This window comes from Dendropsophus ebraccatus, chromosome 5 (genome assembly GCF_027789765.1).
Source record: "Dendropsophus ebraccatus isolate aDenEbr1 chromosome 5, aDenEbr1.pat, whole genome shotgun sequence".
Taxonomy (NCBI): domain Eukaryota; kingdom Metazoa; phylum Chordata; class Amphibia; order Anura; family Hylidae; genus Dendropsophus; species Dendropsophus ebraccatus.
The window spans coordinates 119,788,714-119,814,502 of record NC_091458.1 but is presented as its reverse complement, the minus strand read 5'-3'; the positions used below and the strand labels follow the sequence as shown (position 1 = coordinate 119,814,502).

The window sequence follows — 25,789 nt, the reverse complement described above, 5'->3', positions numbered from 1 at the left end:
GTGCGACAGATACTTTCTTTGATTCGTACTTGTACTAGAGGTGGAGGACCTGGGGTCTGAAGTGGCTAAAGCTTTGGCTGCCAGGCATGATGAGAATGGTAATTTTGCAGCAGCTTGAGGGCAGAAGCTTCCCGTCCCTAGTCTACTTTCTAGCACATAAGCATAGACTATTTTCCATTATATTAGAAAGGCTTTTATTTTTGCATTACACACAAACATTTATTCCGGAATAAAAGAATACAAATCAGTGGAAACCTCATTCAGCTTCAGTCTGATAAAAGAAGTCTTGGTAATTTATTGTAGGGATATGCATAACAGCAGCAGCAGCGTTCAGAGGATTGGTGCATTAACATTCATTGTCTCATTCAGTATTCAAGCAAAGCTGGTTTTACAAATTGGATATCGTGGACACAGCTGGATACTATAACGCGAAACTTTGTGGCAGGCTCATGTGAAAAATAAGCATTCTTCTTACCTTACCCTTTTTATATCATGCCTTTATACAATCCTAAGTGTGAGAGGAACACAAATAAAGGGGACTGTGAGGACCGCAGCTTTCTGGGCTGCAGAGGAAGGGACACCATTGAGTTTCACAGTTGTGCTTTTGGTCTCTCCAGATACAGTTGTGCTTGGCATGGCCACCTCTGGATCCTTGTGTGGCACATCATTTCCCAATATACCATTCTCCGTGCTCAGGCTCATTGTGGGGCCGTGCATTTCCATTTCCTCTACCTCATTAGAGCTTAGGAAATGATCAGTTTCTTTTCCAAAGTTGTTGAAATCTAAATGGATCATTCCATCGGCAGAGCCCTCATCTGTAAACTGGGAATCTTCTGTGCTAGCAAGAAAAATGTGGTCGGCTGGAATGAGCGGAGTGGTGGGTAGTTCCTCAGAGAATTGGACCTTCTTGTACAGTTTTATTTCTTGAACCTCTAGGAAATGAGAATGAATTGTGGTGAATAATGGAATGTCTTCAGTGGTTACCTTGTTTGTTGCTTCAAAGGGGGTTAAAAGGAGCTCGGTAATCTGGTCCTTGGGGTCACCACCACCACCACAGGGATTAACCTTTTTCTTTGCAGCCACCCACTTGATCAGATAGTCCATGTTTTGTGAATCCTTGCAGGACCATGGGTTATTGTGCAGAGTGATCTCTTGTAAATGATCAATTTGGTCAAAAGCATTGTTTGGTATGAAAGTAAATCGATTATTGTGCAGGTATAGATATTGAAGTTTAGGCATTCTCTCCAAGGTTCCAGGTAGGATCTGAGTTAGAAAGTTATAGGATAAATCAATTGTTAGTATATTACTTGGCATGTTGGTAGGGACAGTCCAGAGCTGGTTGTGGCTGAGATTTAGTACCTGCAGGCTAGTCAGGGTATTGTTAATGAAGACTGTCCTCTGCAGGCTGTTCCGAGTAAGGTCTAGCACCCTCAGATTCCACTGGTAAGCAGTGTCCAGCTTATGGAGCAGTGTTATGTTGTTGTGTGCGGCATACACTTCCCAAAGAGATCTCGGCAAGTGAGAAGGCAGGTTCTTGAGCAAATTGTGCGAGAGGTCAAGTGTTCTTAGATTAGTGAACCGAGTCAATTGGTGGTCTAAATCGGACAAGTGATTGTAAGACAAGTTTAGCTGTGTGATGTTGTCTTGGAGTCCATGTGGCAATGCGGTCAGGCTTCTGCCAGAACAGTCCACGTTTCTGTTCTTTGTAGAGCACGAGCACTTCAAGGGGCAGAGGCAGAAAATGTTTGGTACAGAACATAATATTATCAGGAGTCCTGGAGAGGGGGTTCGGTAGCCCATTGTTGCCTGTAAAGACATTAAAAGCAGCATTTGTGATCATTGGCATTACAAACTTTAAGCAGTAAAGTTAATATTTTATTGGGCTTTCATTGATATACTGGTTGCCAATTTCTATAAGTACAGTCAAGTTATATCTATATTAAGGATCGTGTGTATGTCTATCTGTATATGTATGTGAGATGCTAATGTTACTGCAGCAAATGGTACAGTAACTGCTTGCCAGCATAGTACAGTCTATGACCTTTAACGCTATAGTCATAAATCAGACTTACCACTTGGTTTTCCCATCCAGGATCAATACATAGCTAATGTAGACAGTTATAAGCGGGCAGGCATATGTCCAGCTTTCCCCTATGGTTGCTTGCTGCTTGTCTTTCTCAGCTGCATTGTGCTGCTGTGTGCAGGAGCTCTGCATACGTCTGATCAGCTATTCGCAGGACTGCAGAGCTGCTGCTAATGCTGACTCAAATTTATTGGGAGCATCTCATATCCAATCCAGCAGACTGAGATCTTGAATTGTGAGCAGCTATTGGGGGGGGGGGGGGGAGTTAATTCTTAAAAACTTAAAAGCATCAGGGTTGCAATACATTAAAAATTATTCTTTCCATTATTAACCTTATTAACGCTGGGGATTATCATAGTGATCCAGTGCCAATGTGCTTTCACATTTCCCTGCCCATTCACAGCTGGTAATATCGATGGAATGTCAATCACTAATGGACAATCTGTGTGACTAAAGCTTGTCAGTGCTGTCCAGTCTCATTTTCCCTTTTGTTTTATTTTGTATTAATTTTATTATTTTATTTACTTATTCATGTGGTAAGTGTAGTATTAGCAGACCCTGCACAGCCACTGTGCAGAAGCCAACTCTTCTGCCATAGTAGCAGTTTCGACCCCTGTGCCATTCTCACTGAACTGATCCAAAATTTTCGTGACAGTCTGTCTGTATTTTATATGATGTATGATTTTGACTCCGTGACATGGAAATAGTCTGTACTCCTAATATAGTAGTCATCTCTGCTTATGTCTTCTGACTTTAGTCTTTTGCATCTATTTGGGTCATATCCCATCTTAGACCACCCCAAGACTTCAGGCACAGTTTTTTCTATGGGGAGGGTGAGCATGTAAGGGTCATCACCAGCATCTGCTTACTCATTTTACACATTGGTGTTGGGGGGGGGGGGGGGGGGGGAAGAGAATTGTATCAAGGAAACCCAGTGCTTTGTTAAAGAGTATAAAACTTTTCCCAACCAAGGGACATCAAGTTGTTTTTGGTAAGGAAACTGCCAGGACAATGCAGGTTATGGCCATGTTCCCTCCTCTGGAACTTATTGGAGGAAGGTGGCAGCCATGTTATATAGATGGCCGCTGATCTTTATTAGCAGCCACCAATTTTCAAGTCGGCCGTGTTCCCCTGATATGTTTCTGAAGTGTTAAAAGGGTTATCCAGCGCTACAAAAACATGGCCACTTTCCCCCTACTGTTGTCTTTAGTTCAGGTGCAGTTTGCAATTAAGCTCCATTTACTTCAATGAAACTGAGTTTCAAAACCCCACCCAAACTGGAGACAACAGTAGGGGGAAAGTGGCCATGTTTTTGTAGCGCTGGATAACCCCTTTAATATAGCCTGTAAGGGCCCTATTACATGGAGTGATAATCTGCTAAATCGGTCCGTTCAGTGGATTATCGTCCCACGTAATAGAGACAACAATCAGCCGATGAAACTATCATCGGCTGATTGTTTCTTTAGGCCCAAGTCTAATACCAATGCACAGCTGACGATTGCCTAAACAGTTAATTCTTTACCTCTCTTCTCCTGCACTCTGTATGTGTGCCAGCACCACAGCACCACAGGGGCTGCAGCTTCAGAGCAGCCTGTCTGAGCAGACAGGCCGCTCAGCCAATCACTGGCCAGGCACCTGGCAGTCAGTGACTGGCTCTGAAGCTGCAGCCCTTGTGGTGCTGGGATAAATAAAGAGTGCAGGAGAAGACTGGGAGCGTGGAGAGATAAAGCATTAACTAGTTAGGTAATCTTCAGCCGTGCATTGGTGTTACACTTGGCGATGCGCGGTGAGCGGTTGATTTTTTTTCAGCTTCAAAACATGCAGCTAAAAAACACTTCACATGAATGTGTCCTAAAGCATTTTCCCCTTCATTTGGCCTTCCTGTGCTGTCTTAAGCAGCCGCATAATTATTGCGTTAAAACTGCATAGAAAATGTATTTTGCGCTTTTAATGTTTACGTTTCTCCCTATAGATGTGTGTGGTAGAAAAAGAGCTTCATAAGCCATATTAGTGCAGCAAGTAGAGCATGTTACAGTGCATGAATCCGCAGGGCAGCTGTATAACTGCCAGCATTAGTATAGCAACAAGTGTGAGTTAAAAGCTCAATAGTGGCTTGAGTGTTCAAGTTGCGAAAAACACACAATATAAAAATGCAACTGAACCCTGAACATGGAGAAGGGTATGTTATATCTTGTAATTTAGTTGGACCTGTGTGACCTCAATGACATTTTTTTTTTTTATTTTTTTTTTATCATACCATATGTAATAAACTTACAAATATGTCAACCAGTGTGCCTCAGAGGTCTGGTGGCGGGGGTGGCAGAAGTAGGTCTTCAAAGTTATTAGTGATGTAAAGAGCATCCGTGTCACTTATTTGGAGGTTTATTGGCTCTTGCGTGCTCCCATCTTGCTGATATGAGTTTATTTCAGGGAATTGTTGCTGATGGTTGTCTTGTAAGTCCAGTTCTGGTTGGGGAGGCATTGGGAATTCCTCAGGTGGAGGTGGTAGAAATGTCATCTCATCCTTTAAACCATTATGAGTGATTTGTGTAGCTATGTGATCCTCAGGTGCAGGATCGGCATATTTGGTTGGTTCAGCTCGTCTAATTGGTGCGTTAATACTTTGGATAGTTGTTACTTTTTTCTCATTTACTTCTTCCTCTATAAAGTTTCCGTGTTGGTTTTCCCAAGCCATTTCATTGACCTCTTGTGCTTCCAGGTGTTCATTACTTATTATTGGGGATGTGCTTATACGTGAGAGGGACATACTTCTACCCAAAATGCTGCTGTTCATAAAGTTTCCTTCTTCTTGAATGTTTCCATCTGCCAGTGGGGATGGCCCTGCCCAGTTTGGGTCAATTGTAGAGTTTCGCTTTTTGATGTATTTCCATAATATAATGCCTATTATTATGGTTATCGTAAGTATTAGAAACCCTCCAACAAACGCACCAGCAAGCCAGATATATTGATCAGATTCTTCCTTTGCTGGGCCATCATTCTTTTCTTTATCGACGTTGTCCATCTGAAAACAAGAGTTAGAGATTTAATGGTTTTAAAACAGTGTTTCTTTTCCCCCCATAGCCTATAAGTTAACCCTTGTATAACCACTTAAAATAGTTTTAGGGCAATAGAAGCAGATTATTGCGTGATAAGAAAGCACTCCCGTTCTTTCTTATTTTTTGCCAATACATTCTTTCCTCTGATTACAATAGTCTGTACTGCTGTGTGTGTCTAGTATCTACTCTACAGTGCAGTGTGATACTACATGTCCTTTACTGCTTTGTCTAGTATCTACTCTCTACGGTACAGTATGATACTACATGTCCTGTACTGCTGTGTGTGTCTGGTATCTCCTCCCTATAGTACCGTGTGATACTACATGTCCCGTACTGCTGTGTGTCTGGTATCTCCTCTCTACAGTACAGTGTGATACTACATGTCCTGTACCAGGATGAGCTGCTCCTTTGGGCACAAGGTTAGGGCGGCTTTATTTTATTTTTGGGATCCTCTGTGATCTGTACAGGACCTAAAAAACATTCTGTCTTACCAGCCTAATTACCAGTTTTTCATACAGTTTTGATCTTTAGATACAATTTCAACATACAATGTTAGTACTGAAACTAATTAATATTGTAACTTGAGGGACTACTTTATAATACAATGTAAGCTCTTATTGAGTCTCGTGCTGGTATTACCCAATATGTCCAGAATTATTGGAGTCTCATTACATTGCAGTTACTCTACTCTTAGTTAGTAGTAGAGATGAGCAAATCCCGAGCACACCCTGGTCTGTCTGAACCCGAGCGTGCAGCATTTAATTGCAAGTGGCTGCAGAATTTGGATGCAGTTCCAGAGAGTCTTGGAAAACATAGATACAGCCAATAACTGTATTTATGTTTTCCAGGCAGTCTTAGGGCTGCATCCAATTTCTTCACTCACCAGTAATCAAATGTTGCACACTCTGGTTTGGTGCCCAAGGTTCGCTTATCTCTAGTAATAAGTGATATCGGTGGCAGAGCTTGTGTGCTTACTTATAAGTCTCCTACCACTTATACTTCCAACTTAAGCTGTCTCCTGAGAGTCCAGTATATTTCTATGATGTGAGAGGTGTTTTACATTGCCTCCTGCCTAAAAAAAAACTTACAGGTTTGAACCCATCACAGAGGAGAGTCAGATGAACACACTGTGAAGCAGCATCTCAAAGAATACACTGGAGTGTCAACAGATAGCGGGGACCAGCTAGGCAAGTTAGAAGAGTTTTATAACTTTACTAAGGACTCCCCAATATCCCTGCACTTCTGTAACTGAGCTGGGATGTCAAAAATTACACATGTATGGTTGGTGATTCAGCATTATATGCACAATTACAATAACTCTGCTTTTTTAGATGCGCAATTTGGGTGGAATCAAAAGAATAACAAAATTGTGACTACCATATCCTGACATAGAAGCATTTAAAAATAAATAGCATAAGTAACAGGTTACAGTCTTAATGTTCATGCCTCACCAGGCCTGATCCAAGGTCCAAATGTAGCTGATACTAGCATTCCATGGCAGCACTGTGTATTCAAACCAGAATAGCCTATTTTCACATCACGTATGGTGTAAAGAGGAGGTGTGGTGTTGCTTTGGATTGGTTAATGTTTAACTGTCATATAAATGTCAATTTTAAGAAACTCTGTAATGGGTTTTATTAAGCAAAAGAGCTTCCTTCTGCACTCAAAGCAGAAATCAAAGCAGAAAATCAATGTGACAATAGTAGAAGGGATTTTAAGAAACTCTATAATAGGTTTTATTAAGCAAAAGAGTTTCCTTCTGCACTCAAAGCAGCCTCCCCCTTACTTCAGAAGAAGTAGCTTTTCTGTGTCCATTATGCTCTATGTGCAGGGTCGGTGAGTGATCATGCAGAGGAGAAAAGTCATTCCTGCACAGAGCAACATCCTGCAATATTTTCTCACCAGGTTCCCAAAGCAACACTGAGCTTTCTGACCTGTGAATACAGCCTTTTATGTGCCCAGACATTCTACGAACTGTACAGCTGCTTGTCTCCTCTCTCACTCACTTATCCCCCTAGACCCCTCAATAGGTTATAATGGACTCTGCAAATCTGTCTTCACTTTACTTCTCTGTAATGCAGCCGACTTAGACTGATAATGAGCAGATTAGGAAGGGGGAGGCTTCAAAACAGCTTCTTGAGTACATAACAATCCTTTTTTGCCTAACAAAACCCTATTAGAGTTTCTTAAAGAAGTAGTGTGGCGCTAAACAATTATTCACAAAATAACACACATTACAAAGTTATACAACTTTGTAATGTATATGTTATGTATGTGAATGGCCCCCTTCCCTGTGTTTCCCCCCACCCACGCCTGACCCGGAAGTGTGATGCACTATACTCACCGGATTCGTGTCGACCCCGTCCGCCATCTTGGGACAATGATGTCATCTTCGGGCGGCCGGCTGAACCGCTCCATCAGTCCCTCATGCCGGCGCCCCTCTGCCGCGTCATCAGCTGCTCAGCCGCGATTGGCTGAGAATAACTGTGCTCAGCCAATCGCGGCTGAGCACAGTTATGATGCGGCAGAGGGGGGCAGCATGAGGGACGGATGGAGCGGTTCGTCCGGCCGCCTGAAGATGACATCATTGTCCCAAGATGGCGGAAGGGGGTTGACACGAATCAGGTGAGTATAGTGCATCACACTTCCGGGTCTAGCTGGGGTGGGGGGAAACACGGGGAAGGGGGCCATTCACATACATAACATTACATTACAAAGTTGTATAACTTTGTAATGTGTGTTATTTTGTGAATAATTGTTTAGCGCCGCACTATTTCTTTAAAATCGCTTATACTATTGATTTCTAAATTTTAAATGACCGTTACACTTAAATTTTTAATGATTCTGGTTAAAAATTATGATTTGCTGGATCTAGTAGTTACTCATGAGACAACCGGTTTAACCTTTATAAAAGAACTGCTGCCTGACCGAGAGTGACACATAAAGTGTGTAATCCTTTTGAAACAAGAGAGATTAGTTTGGCAACATCCTTTTTATCTTCTACATGTTTTCAAGAATATATCTCTAAACCGGAGCAGAAACTGTTCAGGGCATGTGTCTGTTTCTGTTTCCAGCTAATAAAAAGATGAAAATTGCTTTATTTTCCCATTTTGGCCTGTACTGTTTTGACGTCCTTTCTCCCTTCTTGTCCTTTGTCTCCAAGCAACTATTTGAAGAATGGTAGGCTGTTCTAAAGTAAACCTTTTTCGTGCAGAGCACTATTCTTTATATATATATATATATATATATATATATATATATATATATATATATATATATTATGTATAAATAATGATATTTCAAAAATCCCAGCAACCTGTTATGGTCACTAGTGGACTGTTCTGTATGCAGTTTCTGTATACTAGACATAAAGGGGCAGAGAAATGGACCAATGAAAGTGCTTTTTAGGGTACTTTCACTCGTATCATTTCCCAGCGCATTGATACCCTTCAGTAAACAGATTGTTACTATACTTAATCCTTTGCAGAAAAAATAAACTCTGACACCTTCTGTTAATGCATGTTAACAAAACAGACATGCTTGTTGTATTTGATATATTTAGGGTACGTTCACACTTACTGGATCCGCAGCGGATTTCATTTAAATAACTGAACACAGCATCAAATCTGCAACATCAAATCTGCTGCGGATCCTGTAGGTGTGAACGCACCCTTAAAGAGGTTTTCTTCCTTTTATGAAGTACATGTAAACATGTGGTTGTAAACTTGGTAGTTCTCGTACCATACTGTACCTACTTAGAGCACAGAGATGCCCACGCCACCTGCAGCAGGTGTAAATATATTATTGTGATAGATCAAAAAAGTGGCTTACATCTGTATACACATTCCACCGCAGATACAGTGCCTCAATGAAGAAATCTGGACGACACCTTCAATCTGTGTGCATCACATTAAGCCGCAGTTAACTGCTGTAATTCTTAGTACTGCCAATTCAGCAATTGTTTCATGGTTGTGATACAATATAACATAGCTTAATATAACATAATGACATCATTGACATCTATGGTAGTATGTGCCCGAGTGCACTTACCAGCTCTTTTCTTTTGGTTCAGCTCTTTTCTACGTGTGTGGAGCGAGTTGGAATTGAAAGTCGAGTTTTGGTGTTTGCTATATAGATGCCACATAAGGAGGAAGCTAAGATTCAGGAAGTGTAATGGTGTGTGTGTGATGTTGTAGAACTTAATTCAGTACCCAGGCTTTTGTAAGCTTTATAGCTTTCTTAAAGGGGCATTACAGTTTCTTTGTATAGTAAAGTTATACAGGCTTCTAGGATCATCACGGTGTCACAATATCTGCTTACAGTGGTTCAAAAGGAACAATCTCCTGGCTCCTATTAAATGGCATTAAGGTCATGGGTTTGTACAGGGTGCTATATTTTTGGACCATTATCAAGGAAAAAGTAAATGACTTTCCAAATTCTCTTACTACTAAGTTCTCCACATTTACATTTTATGAATGTCATTCCCCAGAATTTGGGAACCTTACCTCGCTCCTACTTTTACCGTAAAAAATTGTGACCCACATCCGAGAACATATTTTTTGTGATGCAGTTACATATGATTTACACCACATGCATCCCTTAAGATGGTTAACCAACTGTCCATCACCCATGTGAGCTGGGTCTTATTCATGTCTGTACCTTTTTACAGTGGGACAGGAAAAGCCCGGCATAGGTGTGAAGAGACGGTCTCTGTCATCCTATGATCATGTTTACATTTCCATGGCAGCTGAGACCCCTAGGTCAACTATGTATGTACACCTATTAGGACTGAAGACAGGGCCGAATAGAATGTGCTGACAGGTGTTATATACTGCATTGCATACTATCTGCACTGAGAGCCCTCAGGAAAAAAAAAAAAAGTTATAGGCCTTGAATTATGGCAATGTGAAGAATATCATTATCTTTATATAACATAAGAGTAGATATAAATCTGATACTTTACACTAAAGCAGATAAGAAAGTCATGTTAGATTTACTGCACAGTAACCAGCATAATTTACAGAATAAAAAAAGGCAAAATCACCCATTCCCCCTCAAAAGAAAGTGGAAAGAAAAGCAAAGTTATACGAACAATAAAGTGCTGCCATTTTAAAGAGAAAAAAAATGGCTGCTCTTATAATGAAAATGTATAATGAAAGGTAAGAATTGGCTCGTTGCGAAGAGGCTAAAAAGAAAAAAACATGGCTACATTTCTGTCAGTTTATCAGAGCTAGTCCTGGGCTACCAAGCTGTGGCTAACTGAAAGATAATTTGCTCTAAACAAAAGAGTAACATTGTGAAGGATTATAAACCGGGTATCTAAAACTCTAGTGAACAACATTATTATTGTCAGTATAGTTCTTTTTAGTGCATCACCCACTACTTTTACCATTTTAAGCAGTTGTCATATTTACCTTGCTTCTTTGACAACAAGAAAAAAATGCTAATGCAATTAGCAAAAATATTTAAAGGTAATCTGTCTCTAGGTATATGGTGCCTTAAATGAGGGCAGCATAAGCTAGTGACAGAAATGCTGAACACATTGGTGTATTACTTACATCATTCTGTTTAGCCGTTCTCCTTATATGCAGGAGAATAGGATTTATACCACACCCCTCCCCCTGCCCTCCAGCTGCTGATTGACAGTTGGCTGCCTATAAACAGCATGGAAAGATAACTGCCAATCAGCAGCTGGTGGGCGGAGTTTTCTGTTTCTCATGAATATCCAGGACATAATGGAGAGGACTACTTACTGTCCATGTTATCCAGGAGGATATCTCTGGATCTGCTGCACAGAACAATGTAAGTGATACATTATTCTGTCCAGCTTCTCTCTCACTAGTTTGATACCCTGAAATAAGACAGCAGAAACCTACTGACAGTCTCTGCTAAGAGGCCGTTACAAATCCCTGACCTCAATCCTTAGAAACGTTATGAACAAAACTAAAAGCCCACAAACCTTACTCAGTTACACCAGTTTTGTCAGAAGATATGGGACAAAACTCCAGCAACTTATTGTAAGACGCTTGTAGAAGGCTATCCTAAGCATGTCACCCAAGGTAAACTGAGTTTCAATGAAGTAGGTAAGGTGTATATGGAAGCTTCTAACTTCAACTGTAGCAAGGGCAACATGGTGGCTCAGTGGTTTTGCTGTTTCTTTGCAACACTGCAATTCTACGTCTGCAGTAGGGCAGCTGCATACTGAGTTGCTTTCATCAGTTTCCGCCAAGTACTCGGTTTCCTGCCACACTAAAGGCTTTTGGCTTATGTGTATGTCAGAGATAAGATTATATGGTGAGCCCTATTAAGGGAAGTTAATTGATGTGGATAATGGTATACAGCATGAAATAGCATATAGGTGCTTTATACATTTTGGGAAATGGGGGGGGAATATAAGTAGAATGTGGCAGTTTTATAAGTTTTATATTGGTGAACTTTTTCTCATTGCAGAGTATACATGGGTCAGCTATCGCCTCAGGGTATAGCCACCATGTACAGAAATGCTGTGGATATTCCATTCTGGTTTATAGGCACAGAATCTGTAGATAAAGATGCCTTCTAGGAGCCATAAACTCATTATTCTATTGAGTCAAGATGATGTATCCAGTGCAGCGTTCTAATGAAGTTTGCTTTAGTAATACCATATGCAAATGAAGCCATTTGGAACATTGGTACTATACCCCTCGCTGCATTGAAACAACCATGGGTGCCACTGCAGAAAGTGCGACCTCCGTATTAGCAGTGTGGTCGGGGGAGCAGACAGGTGACAATTTTAGTGCACCGAAGGGTAAAGTAAGACCATATTAAGAGCACTATGTGAGTAACCTGCTGATTAGATTCCCTTTAAAAAAATGGGAGAAAAGCGTTGGTTTTTGGGTTTTATTTTTGTGACGTGAGGTGAAAAGAAAAATAACTTTCTAAGTATCTGTTATAATATTTTAGTAATTTCACAGAATAAAAAATTATTTTTTCATTTTTTGTGGAGCTTGTTCTTTGTGGGGCCAGAAGTAGATTTTATTGGTATTATTTTTGCATGTGTAAATTCCCATGTGAAGAGAATTCTGATCTGCAGCAGATTTCATCTAAATAACTGAACACAGCATCAAATCTGCTGCAGATCCTGTACGTGTGAACGCACCCTTAAACCCCTTGGGCTGTATGTAATGGGGGTCATTCTACACACTGTGTGACAGGTAATATCACTAGCTTATACTTTTCAATCCTCTTTTCATATGTTGTACTATCGGGCACTTGCACTTTAGGATTGGAGTGATGTATGGAGGTTAAGTTAGCACTTTGGCAGGGCAGTGCAATAGACATTGGATTCTTTACATTGTTCACCTATTGTGGTTTCTGATTTGGAATCTGCCTTGTGTATGTGTGTGTGTATATCTCCTCCTATGTTATAATCATGTGGCTGTGATATTGGATCCTGTGTAAAGAATAATTTTACTCCATTCTGTTTGAATTTTATCATGTAGTTGATCAATTAATAAAGCATTGAATTTGATTTATATAAGTGTTGTAGCTAGGGCTGGGCGGTATACCGTCAAAATAGCTATACCGTCCCTGGCATCGGTTAACCGACTTCAACTCTGCCAGGACGGTATCTGCGGTATTTTTCATCCTCAGTCCCCTCGTGTCTGGGGCTCCTACCCTGCCTGGGGACGCATATATAGTGAAGCAGGGCAGGGGAATGAGAGATCCCCTGCCTCAGTAGTATGACAGTTTTAAGCTCCCTCAACCCCCCCCCCCCCCCCCCCCCCCCCCCCCCCCTGGCCCCCGGCACACATGCTTCTCTCCCAGACGCCACCTCCCTCCACCCCGGACAGCCGCTGACCCGTCCCACATACCCGGCACTGAGCACACGCGCTCCCCAGCAGGCAGTTTGCACACGGAGGTCCCCGGTCTCTGGAGGATGAGACTGCAGGGACCACGGGATCGGGTGAGGGCATCTCTGTGCGTGCTGGAGCTGTACAGCGGCATCGGGGGTCTGCACTGCGCCCCTCGATCCCACTGTACAGCTCCAGCAACTGCAGTGATGCCCTAACCCGATCCCGCGGTCCCTGTATATACATGTCCTGTAGTGTGTACATAGCAGAGACCTGGACGTGCATACACAGGTACACAGCTGAGACCCCCTAATAATGACAATAGACTAAATGTCACAGCATTGGCTTGCTGCTAAGTGAGTTACTTTATTTTTTTTTACTCTATTGAAAAAAAAATATCCCCAGGTTGGCATGGTCAGGTGGGTGTGGCTTACAAAAGGGTGTGTCATAATTATTGCTCAATTATCGTTACCGCGGCTACATGTATGATTAACCGCGATATCTATTTAGGCCAATATCGCCCAGGCCTAGTTATAGCCCCTTTTTTTAGGATACATGTGTGTATATATATATATATATATATATATATATATATATATATAAATTATATATATATATATATAATGTGTATATATATATATATATATATATATATGTGTGTGTGTGTGTGTACATATATATCGCAGATGCCACAATACTAAAGATTTAAAGGCCCTAATTTTAACGTTTCTCCATAAATAAGCCTTAGCTTATGCAGGGTTTTTGGAGTAGGCTTGAAATATAAGCCCTACTCAGAAAATAAGCCCTAGTTACATTCAGCGCTATAGGCATACCATAGCTCCTAACAGTCCTGGACAAGTGTCCTGCTATCTCTCACAACTGCAGGGCAAAATCCACTAACCTGCTTCTGAGTCCGCCTTCCGAGTTTACAGATTTTTAACCAAATCTGCAAATAGGTTTGCTTGTATCTCACTGGTATACTGTATAGGTAACATTACATTTTGTACCCAGGCAAGATGAGTTGAAAAAGAAAGCCTCACTCTCTCGCATTTTTTGTCATGATTGTTCATGGGAAAAAAGAAGTCCTGCACCGAAAATAAGCCCCAACACACTTTTCGGAGAAAAGCCTTTGATTTACTTTTGTTTTAAAGAGGTTTTGTATTTTGTACGCTTTGTACTTTACCAGGAGCAGAGAATATGGGTTAGATAGTGGGCTGCTTATACGTTTCAAAGTATTTTTATTAAATTTTAAGGATGCATCTAAAATGTAAAAAGCAACTTTGCAATGTTTTGTTATAATATCTTTCTCTTATGTCTTTAGAGCGCATTCACAGACTGGTCTTCTTTGTAGTCTAAGGGCCCTTGCACATTGAATAAAAAGGGCGGAATTTCGAGGGGATTCCGCATCCAAATGCAAGCGGAATCCACTCATAATTCCACCCGTAAAAATGAACATTAGATTTTTCTATTCTGTTGAGTGGCCATTCCGCTCTTCAATTCCTCACCTATTCCTCAGGGTGCAAGGGTCCTAATCCCGCAGTCTTATCCTGTAAGGTTATGTTCACACTGAGCATATTCGGCAAAATGCTCCCGTCTGCCTCAGTGTCTCCATGGGAGAGCTAACGCTCATGTCAATTCCGCTGAATTTGCTCAGTGTGAACATGCCATTACTCATTTTCACCCGCTTCCTCAACTACCCTCTATTGGTTAGCAAGATGACTGTATCAAACAGCCATGTAGAGACACAGGACTGTGTTAAAGATGTACACAATATAAAATATTTTTAGAAAAGTCTAATTTTTAAGGTACCAGTCAGCCACAAAAGTATGCATTTGTCCTTTTTTTTTTTTTTTTTTTTTTTTCTTTTTTACATTTTTTATTGTGTTGACCAAAGTTTTCCAGTAAAAATAATTAAAGGCGGAGGTAAAACATTCATATACAGTATATGTCATTCTATACATCAAACACATCAAGTAAACATAATACAGCTTGGTAAAGCAATGTAATGAATTGCATGTAGAAAATGTTTAGACTTCTATTGTGGATAGGGTTGTCACAGTTGCACTTGGCAAGCTTGTGTCGTCTTCTGTAGCTTTTCTGGAAATCTCTAGCATTGGAGATTCCATCAGTTTGTGTCTCTCCTTTTCGATTGTGTTTGTATCTCCCAGTGAAATCTCGTCCATGGTGATATTGGCTTCTTGCGCTTTCTTCTGCCACGTTTCCATCCCAGATGGCCACAAAAGACTTGACGCACTTAAAAAGTCTCCATTGCTTCTTGCCTGGCGCTTTGACGCTGTTAATTTTGCCTTAAGACTGGATACCTTGTTTGCCAGCGCCACAGTGCATATGATTAACATTGCGACGATGAATACTAAGACAGCGATTATAATGACGCATATTATGATTCCAGTCTTGTATTTCTCATCAGCAGTGCATGTTGCATTAGCTGTTACATTTGGGGTATAGGATTTGACAGTGTGGTTGGTTTTGATACCCTTTGTTTCCTTAGTCTTGTATGTTTGGGTGACATTATATGTCACTGTTGTCATAGCGGGTTTACTTGTAGTTGCATTTTCTCCTTTAAGTTCTGGAGCAGTTTTGTAGGAAGAGTTTGTAGAATTGCTTTGATAAAAGGACAGGAAATGGCTGGGAGCAGATGTGCTATTTATTTCAGTTACTACTGGCTTATCAGTTTTGAAATACTCTTTAGTTACTTCTGCTTTACAACTGGAGGAAAGAAACAATATCACAAGATGCAGTGAAGACTGCATCTTCCTCATGTCGCGGTCTTTGCTTTCCCTTTATCTGCCAAATAAGCAAAACATAATGATGATTATCAACAACGAATAATAATAATATATATATACTTTGTACATCAAAGTGGTATTCTCATAATTATTTTTATATATATTGTCCTGGGAAAGTGCTAAAATTATTTAAAATTTATATTTGCCTACCTCTGTCCACAGCAGATCCCATTCTAGTGTCTTCCAGTTCCCCATCCTATCATTGCTGTTTCCAAGTCATCAGAACAGGAGCTGCTTGCTCAGCCAATCACTGACTGAGGTGGGACACTGCTGCGTCCAGTGATTGGCTGCTCAGGTGCAGGTCCTGATCCAGTTACTTGTTTTTGAAACAGCTATAAGCGGTCACAGCGAAGGACAGGAAGGAAGGTGCTTGCAAAAGTGTTTTTTTTTTTTTTTTTTTTTAACCCACTTTAACAACGGAAGCTTGTACAAGTTTGATATTGGACACATGCATGTGAGCCTTCCCAAAGTAAGCTTTCCTGATCTCCTATGACCAGATACAATCCTATCTTTGGTTAAAACTATAACCCATTAGGGTTGTTTTTAAGCTTATGGTGTACAGAAAATGTTTATTTTTGCACAAGCCACACATTCTGTGATTTTTACCCTCTTTACCTTGTATTTTACCCTTTTGCCTTGTATATACTTCACTCCCTGTTTACAGCATCTATACTGCAGATGGGGTTTAGTAAGAGGATGAAGTGACCCTCTGCAGCCAGGTTAATTGAACATAATTTATGCCATAAATTGGCATAAGTCATGCCACAAAGTTATTATCTGGAGCAGATTTGAAAGGCTAACTCAAGGACGAGGGGAAAGAAGCGCCAGATTTAGATTTAGACTTGTTTCTCTTAGTGCAGCATACATACAACTTTTTATAATTCAAGGAGGAACAATTCATCCTACCATGCTAAACAATGACTGGCTAGTAGTACCTTTAATAAGTAAAGAAAAAGCTCCAAAAATAATTCTATAGCCCTATGGATTTTCAAAGTATTTTGTATCAGCTGTAATAGACTGTAATAGAACATGAGCTCATATAATGCTTGTTCACCATTTGTGAGATCTAGAAGCATGGACCACCAGTGTTTGTACTCAGCACTAGGTCCGTACATTCAGCTAAGATATACGACATTCACCCTGCCAGGATTCTGTATGCAGCATCATAAATTGTCACGTATTGTTCTTGCAGACAATACATAGCTGTCTGTGTGGAAGTAAGTGTCACTCGTCATATGCCGTCATGTCTGTATGTGAGGGGAATTTTCAGCTTACAATACAGAATTTTTAAGAGTTTCCCCATACACACTATGTATATTGATCACGTGAGCAAATAGAATCATCTCTGCTGGTCTTCCATGTAACTTACATTATAAAGTACAAACTTTGCATTCTCCTGTGAACTTTCCTATGTAATTTTTAAGAATGGAATACATCTAGAAGTATTAGAATGCCTCCTTATAGTCACACCCCATCAGGTAGCTTCTCTATAGCCAGAGGTATATGTTAACTCTTTAGTATCTCGTCATTGATTCTAAACTCTGTAATTAATAAATTCCTGGGAAATGTATTACGTCAAGTTATTACTCCATTATTGTGGTACATATTTGTGTATGACCTCTGTCACTCTGATGTCATACAATTTACCAGACTGGTAATGATTTTTAGTAATCCACCCATGCTGTATATTGTCTTTCTGGCCATATACTGGCATGCTATATAGTATGTATTACACATTGTTATAATTATAGATACCTAATGAGATCTTTGTAATATATATATATATATATATATATATATATATATATATATATATATATATATATATATATATATATCCCTGCCAGCACCAGATTTCTTAGAAGGGGGTAGAATTGGTCAGTTTGTGCTTACCTTAATAGTCTCTCCTGCTCCCGACGTCTGGTGAATTTGTGTTGCATCGGTTATAACACCTTGAAATCTTGTAGTGCTCTGAAGATTGCCTTACTGCTGTTTCCTTAGAGTAAAACCACCGAGATGTCAGACTTCCTGTTTTGTTTTTGCTCATGCTCAATATTACTCTAGCTTATAAAAAAAAAAAAAAAGACCTACCCCTTGCCTTGAGTAAATAGTCTGAGGGTGTTGTCATCCACAAGATAAAGTTTATGGATTTTGTCCTTTAAGAGCTAACAGAGGATGAGATTACGAGAAGGAGTCAGTGTGTCAGTGCTGAGTCAATAGCTATAGGTATAAAGGAAACGAGTGACAGGCAGAGTCTTGTCAGTGTGGTGAGTCCTGGAAGACTAATCCATAGCACATTGGCAAAGTGTTCTTAGCTTTATATACTTAATAAAGTTCTAGGTGATAAATCAGAAGTGCTGTTACACAGTTAAATGTCTGCTTGTCTCATGTACACCAGCCTGTGGTTCAGATTTCTGCACATAGACTCATGGTTGAAAACCTAAAACTAAAGTTTTTTCATGTTAGGGGAACTCTGGGCAAAGTTTAAAAAAAAACTAGCAGTGGTTGTGTAAACATAATAATAAAGTGATACTGACCTGTCCCAGCGCCTCTGCAGCTCCACTGTTCACTGTAACTCTCTGGTCTCCTGAATCAACCAGTTCCTTTGTCTCATGACAATACTACATGGACTACCTGCTCAGAGGTGTTCTGCCCCAGTCACTGACTGGTTGGGCGGCCATTTCAGAGTGGGCCATATTGTCACAAGACAGAGAGATACAGGAGAATAGCAGATGACTAGGAGCATTGGCGCTGGTGGGTCACCGGGATGGGTAAGTATAACTTAAATATGTCACCATCACCCTCTGTCCTTCGTTTTTTGTTGGGGGGGCGTTTGCACATAGTACCCCTTTAAGTTGTTGTGTTCCTGTTCCTAACACTATTTGCCCCTAGCAAAGTCATCAGTTCTGTTGAACTGAACTTAAAATATTATAGGCCTCCAAAATCTGTGTGCCGTGGTGTTTATGAAATAACCCTTAAGAAATTCTTGTGAGGACAAAGGAAGGTCCTTAAGCAATGTAAATGGTTGTGTGAATCCAATGCACAAGTGACGATCAATATTGCTGTGCTTCCCATTGTCACGTCTGCAAAAATGTGCTATTACAGCAACACAGGAAAGAACAACAATCTCCACATAACATTACTAAACTTGCCTTATTGCTGTAACTTCTAATTTTATGGCCATTTACATTTTTGAGTGGTAATTCACTTTAAGGCAAGGTAGTTCAAAGTCTGTAAATTTATGTGTATGGCTTTGACTGATACCAAGAAGGCGACAATCTGCTTATGTAGAATGGAAGGAGTGGGGTAGATTAAGTGGGGTTAATACAAAATAGTTGTGTGTGAGCTGTGGAATCCTGCTGTAATAAAATGACATATGAATGTAGATAAAGCATTGTGCCTGATTACATTAGTGCACTTCTTATATCCTTTCTGCAGGTTCAAGACTGGTCAAATAAATGGTGATTTACTGATCTACCACGTCCTTCTGACTTTAAAGCCATACTACGCCAAGCCATATGAGATAGTGGTAGATCTCACACACGCTGGGCCCAGCAATCGTTTCAAGACAGACTTCCTTTCCAAATGGTTTGTGGTTTTTCCTGGCTTCGCCTATGAAAATGTGACGGCTGTTTATATCTACAACTGTAACTCCTGGGTGAGAGAGTACACAAAATACCATGAGAGGCTGTTAACAGGACTGAAAGGCAGCAAGAGGCTGATCTTCATTGACCCATCAGGAAAGTTGGCCGAGCACATAGAACACGATCAGCAGAAACTCCCGGCTGCCACACTCGCATTAGAAGAGGACTTGAAGCTGTTCCATAATGCACTTAAACTGGCCCACAAAGACACCAAAGTGTCCATAAAAGTAAGTGGCGGTTTGCAGAAGTAATTGTAATGCTTATACAAACAGAATGGTTCATTTCCTGCTAAAGAATCTTTATTATGATTCATTCTCACAAAAGAGGATATTGTACTATAGAGGTAACACTAATATACGTTACTGCTGATGATGGATATATGTAGCCTGTACAGTGGCACTCATTGTCCATGTAAATTTATACCATAGGGACATGGGCATGCCATATGCTGTTGTAATTTTGCTACTTTACAATACCATATTGTTGAGAAAATCTCAGAGTGGCACAATTATGATGGCATGTGGCATGTGTAGCAGTACATAGACAATATGTGTGCTGTAAGTTTTCCATGCACACTGCTCTTGGCCTTATTTTTTTTATAATTAGTGTATTTTTTGATTTTTTTTTATTGTGCCCTAATTCACGGTTGGTATATTTGTGTTGCTTTCATAGGTTGGTTCTACAGCTGTCCAGGTCACATCAGCTGAGAGGACGCGGGTCTTGGGGCAGTCTGTGTTTCTGAATGACATCTACTATGCGTCCGAAATTGAAGAAATCTGTTTAGTAGATGAAAATCAGTTCACCTTAACCATTGCCAACCAAGGAACACCTCTCACATTCATGCATCAGGAGTGTGAAGCCATTGTCCAGTCTATAATTCACATACGGACTAGATGGGAACTGTCACAACCAGATTCTATTCCCCAACACACTAAGATTCGTCCAAAGGATGTCCCAGGAACACTACTCAACATTGCATTGCTTAACCTGGGGAGTTCTGATCCAAGTCTACGGTAGAGATTTATTTATCTTCGTCATTCATATATACATATTTAAACATGATTTAGGAATATTTGTTGTATGTGTATAATGTCTATAGCCTCTTTGCAAATCAAATTCAGTTTAGAAATTTTCAAATAGTTCATTGACTTTCTGTTCCAGCCTGCCATATGCAACCTTTGGCACGTTAAAGGGGTTATCCAATGCTACAAAAACATGGCTACTTTCTTTCGGAGACAGCACCACTCCTGTCTCCAGTTTTGGTGCAGGTTTTGTAACTCAGTGCCATTGAAGTGAATGGAGCTTTATTGCAACCACACCTGAACTGGAGACCAGAGTGGTCCTTTCTCTGGATAAAAGAGCTTCTGAGCTTCTCCTACCTGATCTGAGATTGGACGTAGATACTTGCAACTGTAAGCTGGGCAGCATACAGCTGTCTGATACCTAGTGAGTGTCCTGGATAGATCCTATTCTAATTAAGGTTAATGACCTCTAAAGCTACATCCAGCCTTACCTCTGGGCATATGATACAAAGTAATGCAAAATTCTCTTGCACCTGGTTAATATTTCATTCTGGGTGACCATTGCACCCTAGTATTTGTTCCTATGCTTTTATTATATTCTAAGTATTGAATTTTATATACAGTAAGTTAACCCTGCAGTATTAGCATGTAACATACTAATCAGCCCAGAAAGTAAAAACCAGTTACAGGTGACATGAATAACATTGATGAACTTGGAGTGGAATATATAAGGCATCAAGGAACCTGTCAGTTCTTGAATGTGATATGTTGAAAACATGCAAATTGGGTAAGTGTAAGGGCCCGTTCACACTGAGTAAAAGTGGTGGAATTTAGAGCTGAGCCCACGCTGTGGACACCTCTTGAAATTCAGCCTGTGACATTGATTCCATGCGATGCTTCGCTCTCTGCCCAAATAAGTGACATTTCTATTCTTTGGGCACAGAGCGCAGGTGCGTGAGGCATCGCATGGAATCAGTGTCAAAGGCTGAAATTCAAGCAGTGTCTGTGGCATGGGCTCCGCTTGAAACTCTACCACTTTTACTCACTGTGAACAGGCCCTGAGGACTTGGGCTATACTGTGATGACAGGGTCCGGACATCTCCAGGTATTGTACATGTACCCATTCTGCAGTGGTTCATACTTAGTGAATGTTCCAAGGAAGGACAAGTAGTGGTAGTCATGGGCACCTGTTGCGCGTTGACCCGTGTATGAATCGAAGACTAGTCTGTCTGGTTCTAGCTAGATAGCACAAATTGCTGAAACAGTGGTCATACTGCCTTGCCGAATCCTGTCCACATAAAGAATTGCCAGCATTAGGCATTTGAGCATCACAGATGGACCTTGGTGTAGTTAAAGAAGGTGGTCTGATTAGATAAGTCATGTTTTCTTTCACGGTTTCCTGGATGGCTGGGTAGGTACATCACTTACCTAGGGAATATATAACACCAAGAAGCACCATGGGGAAAAAGCCAAATTGGTGGAGGCCGTATGATGCCCTAGGTAGTCGTAGTGATGATTCCCCCTGCAAAATGGTTTGAGGGATGTAACAAATAGACCAGGGTCAACAAAGAGACATTTGAACTTCAAAGGAGAAGTCGGCGATTTGAAAAAATTTTTATCTGATGGGGGGACACATGGCAGTGTGACTATAATATAATCTAAAAATGTTATGAAGAACTATTTCTGTATTGGTTTTGTTTTTCGAAAGAGAGGTCGATAGAAATGCAGGATAGTTTTGACTTGTGTTATTTTTTTTTGCAGGTCTGCTGCCTATAACCTTCTGTGTGCCTTAACATGTACCTTTAATTTAAAGATTGAAGGGCAATTACTGGAGACTTCGGGTCTTTGCATCCCAGCCAACAATACACTTTTCATTGTCTCCATTAGCAAGACACTGGCAGCTAATGAACCTCACCTTACCCTAGAATTTTTAGAAGAGTGCATTTCTGGCTTCAGCAAATCTAGTGAGTATTAGCAGTGCTATCTTTAATGTGTCACCGTCGTTATAACTTTCAAAGTCTCAATCAACAGTAGATGTAAAATATAGAAAGTCTGCAATATAAATTCATTATTTTTTTTTTGCTATTGTGCTGTAAAACCAAGCTGTACTTACCAGAAATCCAAGTCCAGTCTCCTGAAGCTTTTAGGTCTTGTGCTGGTTTAAAATACTAAACACACAAGTTATGACAGGTACAGGCTGGGTTAACACCTGTGGGAATAAATGGCACTGGGCAGGGTGGGGGGATTATTTAAGTCTCTACTACATAGCGCGATCATCTGACAATCGGGCAGCTATCGCCCTGTGTAATAGGGCCAGCGATCAGCTGATGAAAGAGCTCGTCTCTGATCGCTCACTTCTGACTTGTTTAATTTTTTTTATTTTTTTTTATAAAGCTTATCAGCTTGAGGGCCACTTGGTGTTAGAGCTGTGTAATAGGTTCTGTAAACAAGTGTCAATCCAGAAGAGTGATAATCATTTACATTGTCGCTCAGGCTATCTAATACTATTGAAGAGAACTATGTAACTTGCTTTAATTGTAAAACTCTATAAGAACTCTTCTGGCTGTTAAAGGGTATGGATATGCAATTACTCTGATACATGAGGCTCTTTGCATCCCCACAACTCCGTAAAATAAGGGGGCTGCAGTGGAGTGCCACTGTGCAGGGAAAAACAGTTACGGGTGCACAGTACTGTGGCCTATTCTTTCTTAAAAATGAGGGGTCTCAGAGTTCAGGCCTCCAAATGATGGCATATCCTATTGATATGCCATCCCTTTAGCAGATGAGAATATCCTTTTAGGGCAGCTTTACACGTACCGGATCGGCAGCGGATTTCACGCTGCGTGTTTGCAGCGAAATCCGCTGTGAATCCTGGTAGTGTAAAGGTCTATGGGGTTACATATCCGCAGCGGAATTTTCATTCCACTGCAGATATGTGACCCGGCCCCTTTAACCCCCCTTTTACCTACTCGGCGCATACATTACCTGCTCGGCGCCGCGGCTGTGTGTGAGGCTCCTGGCTCGCCATCAGCCAATCGGTGCACTGAAATCCGCTGTGGATCCAGTACGTGTGAAGCTACCCTTAACCTTTTGAGCCTGGTTTTCCAACTTTAGGCTGCAATATGGACATATTTCTTCCTGCCATTTGTGTAGCATAAATGATATTATTGTTCATGTTACAGAGCTGCTTTTTGTTCCAGGTATTGAACTGAAACATCTGTGTCTAGAGTACATGACCCCTTGGTTACTGAATCTCGTGCGCTTCTGTAAACTCACTGATGATGCAAAGCGGCAACGTGTCAGTGCTATCCTGGACAAGTTAATTACCATGACTATAAATGAGAAACAAATGTATCCTTCCATACAGGCGAAAATATGGGGCAGTTTGGGGCAGGTAAGCAAACAGTCAGTACTGACCAAAAGTCATCCAACATTATCCCAACATCCCAGCATTAGTGTTTTCACGATACCAGAATTTTGAGTTCGATACCAATACCAACTTTTTTTTTTTTTCAATGCTCGATACCAATTCGATACTGAATAAATTACATAAAAAACCCTCACAAGAATAGAAATTGAAGTCATGTAACACTAGCAAGCTGGGGATGATGGGAGTTGTAGTCATGTAACACACACCAGCTATCAAGGGGATGGTGGGGGCTGTAGTCATGTAACACACACAGTTCAGCTACCAGGAGGATGGTGGGGGCTGTAGTCATGTAACACACACAGTTCAGCTACCAGGAGGATGGTGGGGGCTGTAGTCATGTAACACACTTCAGCTACCAGGAGGATGGTGGGGGCTGTAGTCATGTAACACACTTCAGCTACCAGGAGGATGGTGGGGGCTGTAGTCATGTAACACACTTCAGCTACCAGGAGGATGGTGGGGGCTGTAGTCATGTAACACACTTCAGCTACCAGGAGGATGGTGGGGGCTGTAGTCATGTAACACACTTCAGCTACCAGGAGGATGGTGGGGGCTGTAGTCATGTAACACACTTCAGCTACCAGGAGGATGGTGGGGGCTGTAGTCATGTAACACACACTTCAGCTACCAGGAGGATGGTGGGGGCTGTAGTCATGTAACACACACTTCAGCTACCAGGAGAATGGTGGGGGCTGTAGTCATGTAACACACACTTCAGCTACCAGGGGGATGGTGGGGCTGTAGTCATGTAACACACACTTCAGCCACCAGGGGGATGGTGGGGCTGTAGTCATGTAACACACACTTCAGCTAGCAGGGGGATGGTGGGGGCTGTAGTCATGTAACACACACTTCAGCTAGCAGGGGGATGGTGGGGGCTGTAGTCATGTAACACACACTTCAGCTACCAGGAGGATGGTGGGGGCTGTAGTCATGTAACACACACTAGCTATCAAGGGGATGGTGGGGGCCGTAGTCATGTAACACACACTTCAGCTATTTGCGGATGGTGGGGGCTGTAGTCATGTAACACACTTCAGCTACCACGGGGATGGTGGGGGATGTAGTCATGTAACACACTTCAGCTACCAGGAGGATGGTGGGGGCTGTAGTCATGTAACACACACCAGCTATCAAGGGGATGGTGGGGGCTGTAGTCATGTAACACACACCAGCTATCAAGGGGATGGTGGGGGCTGTAGTCATGTAAAACACACTTCAGCTACCAGGAGGATGGTGGGGGCTGTAGTCATGTAACACAAACTTCAGCTATTGGGATGATGAGGGCTGTAGTCATGTAACACACACAGTTCAGCTATTGGGATGATGAGGGTTGTAGTTGCACATTTCGTGCTTCCAGGGCTTGGTGACCAGGATCTGGGTGGCAGGGTAATCTGCAGGTTACAGCCCCCCTCCCCCGTCAGAGCACGGCCGACCTCCTGGTCATCCCCCACTGATGTCTGCCCGGGAGTTATCTGAGGGCCCTGGCCGCTCCTCCTCACAGTCCTGCGGCCCCCACCTCACAGTGCAGCCAGATGGAGTGGCCTCATCTCCTCCGTCCTCCTCTCCCCGACACCCGCTCTCCCTCTTCAGCCTCCTCACCTCCTCACCCTTCTCCTCCGTCCTCCTCTCTCCCGGACGGCCCGCTCTCCCTCTTCAGCCTCCTCACCTCCAGCCTTCTCCTCCGTCCTCCTCTCCCCGACCCCCGCTCTCCGTCTTCAGCTTCCTCACCTCCAGCCTTCTCTGTCCTCCTCTCCCGGACGTCCCGCTCTCCTCCGTGCAGCTCCACATGCCACATAAATCATCTCTCTGATAACAGAGTCTGGCAGCCGACCCCTGCAGCATACGGAGCGGCTCAGGAGGGGTTAATGCCGCTGTCAGTGTGACAGCAGCATCTACACAGTTACACAGCCGG

The 25,789-nt window shown here is 41.7% G+C and overlaps 3 protein-coding genes across 13 annotated transcripts in view; 1 reads left to right on the top strand and 2 right to left on the bottom strand.

The window, feature by feature from the left end:
- NF1 (neurofibromin 1) overlaps positions 1–25,789 on the top strand; it is a 144,501-nt gene that overhangs the window by 85,875 nt on the left and 32,837 nt on the right. For all 7 annotated transcript variants that reach the window (XM_069971123.1, XM_069971120.1, XM_069971119.1 and 4 more), the window contains 4 exons: positions 19,217–19,649; positions 20,095–20,435; positions 22,206–22,408; positions 23,645–23,838. In XM_069971123.1, coding sequence (XP_069827224.1) covers positions 19,217–19,649; positions 20,095–20,435; positions 22,206–22,408; positions 23,645–23,838 — 1,171 coding nt within the window. The remainder of the gene's footprint in view (positions 1–19,216; positions 19,650–20,094; positions 20,436–22,205; positions 22,409–23,644; positions 23,839–25,789) is intronic.
- On the bottom strand, positions 202–10,784 carry OMG (oligodendrocyte myelin glycoprotein). 5 transcript variants are annotated; one of them, XM_069972459.1, is made up of 3 exons: positions 10,698–10,784; positions 5,033–5,105; positions 202–1,806 (listed from the first exon to the last, which is right to left on the bottom strand). In XM_069972459.1, the coding sequence occupies exons 1-3, from the start codon at positions 10,700–10,702 to the stop codon at positions 499–501; spliced, it is 1,386 nt and encodes a 461-aa protein (XP_069828560.1). In that variant the 5' UTR covers positions 10,703–10,784; the 3' UTR covers positions 202–498. The 5 variants fall into 5 exon arrangements, with proteins under 5 accessions (XP_069828560.1, XP_069828562.1, XP_069828561.1 ...); XM_069972461.1 differs by having other exon boundaries at positions 4,359–5,105; positions 10,698–10,723; XM_069972460.1 differs by lacking the exon at positions 10,698–10,784 and adding an exon at positions 9,190–9,261.
- EVI2A (ecotropic viral integration site 2A) lies at positions 14,859–17,807 on the bottom strand. Its single transcript, XM_069972457.1, has 2 exons — positions 17,672–17,807; positions 14,859–15,776 (listed from the first exon to the last, which is right to left on the bottom strand). Exon 2 carries the CDS (start codon positions 15,749–15,751, stop codon positions 14,999–15,001), a length of 753 nt encoding a protein of 250 aa, XP_069828558.1. The 5' UTR covers positions 15,752–15,776; positions 17,672–17,807; the 3' UTR covers positions 14,859–14,998.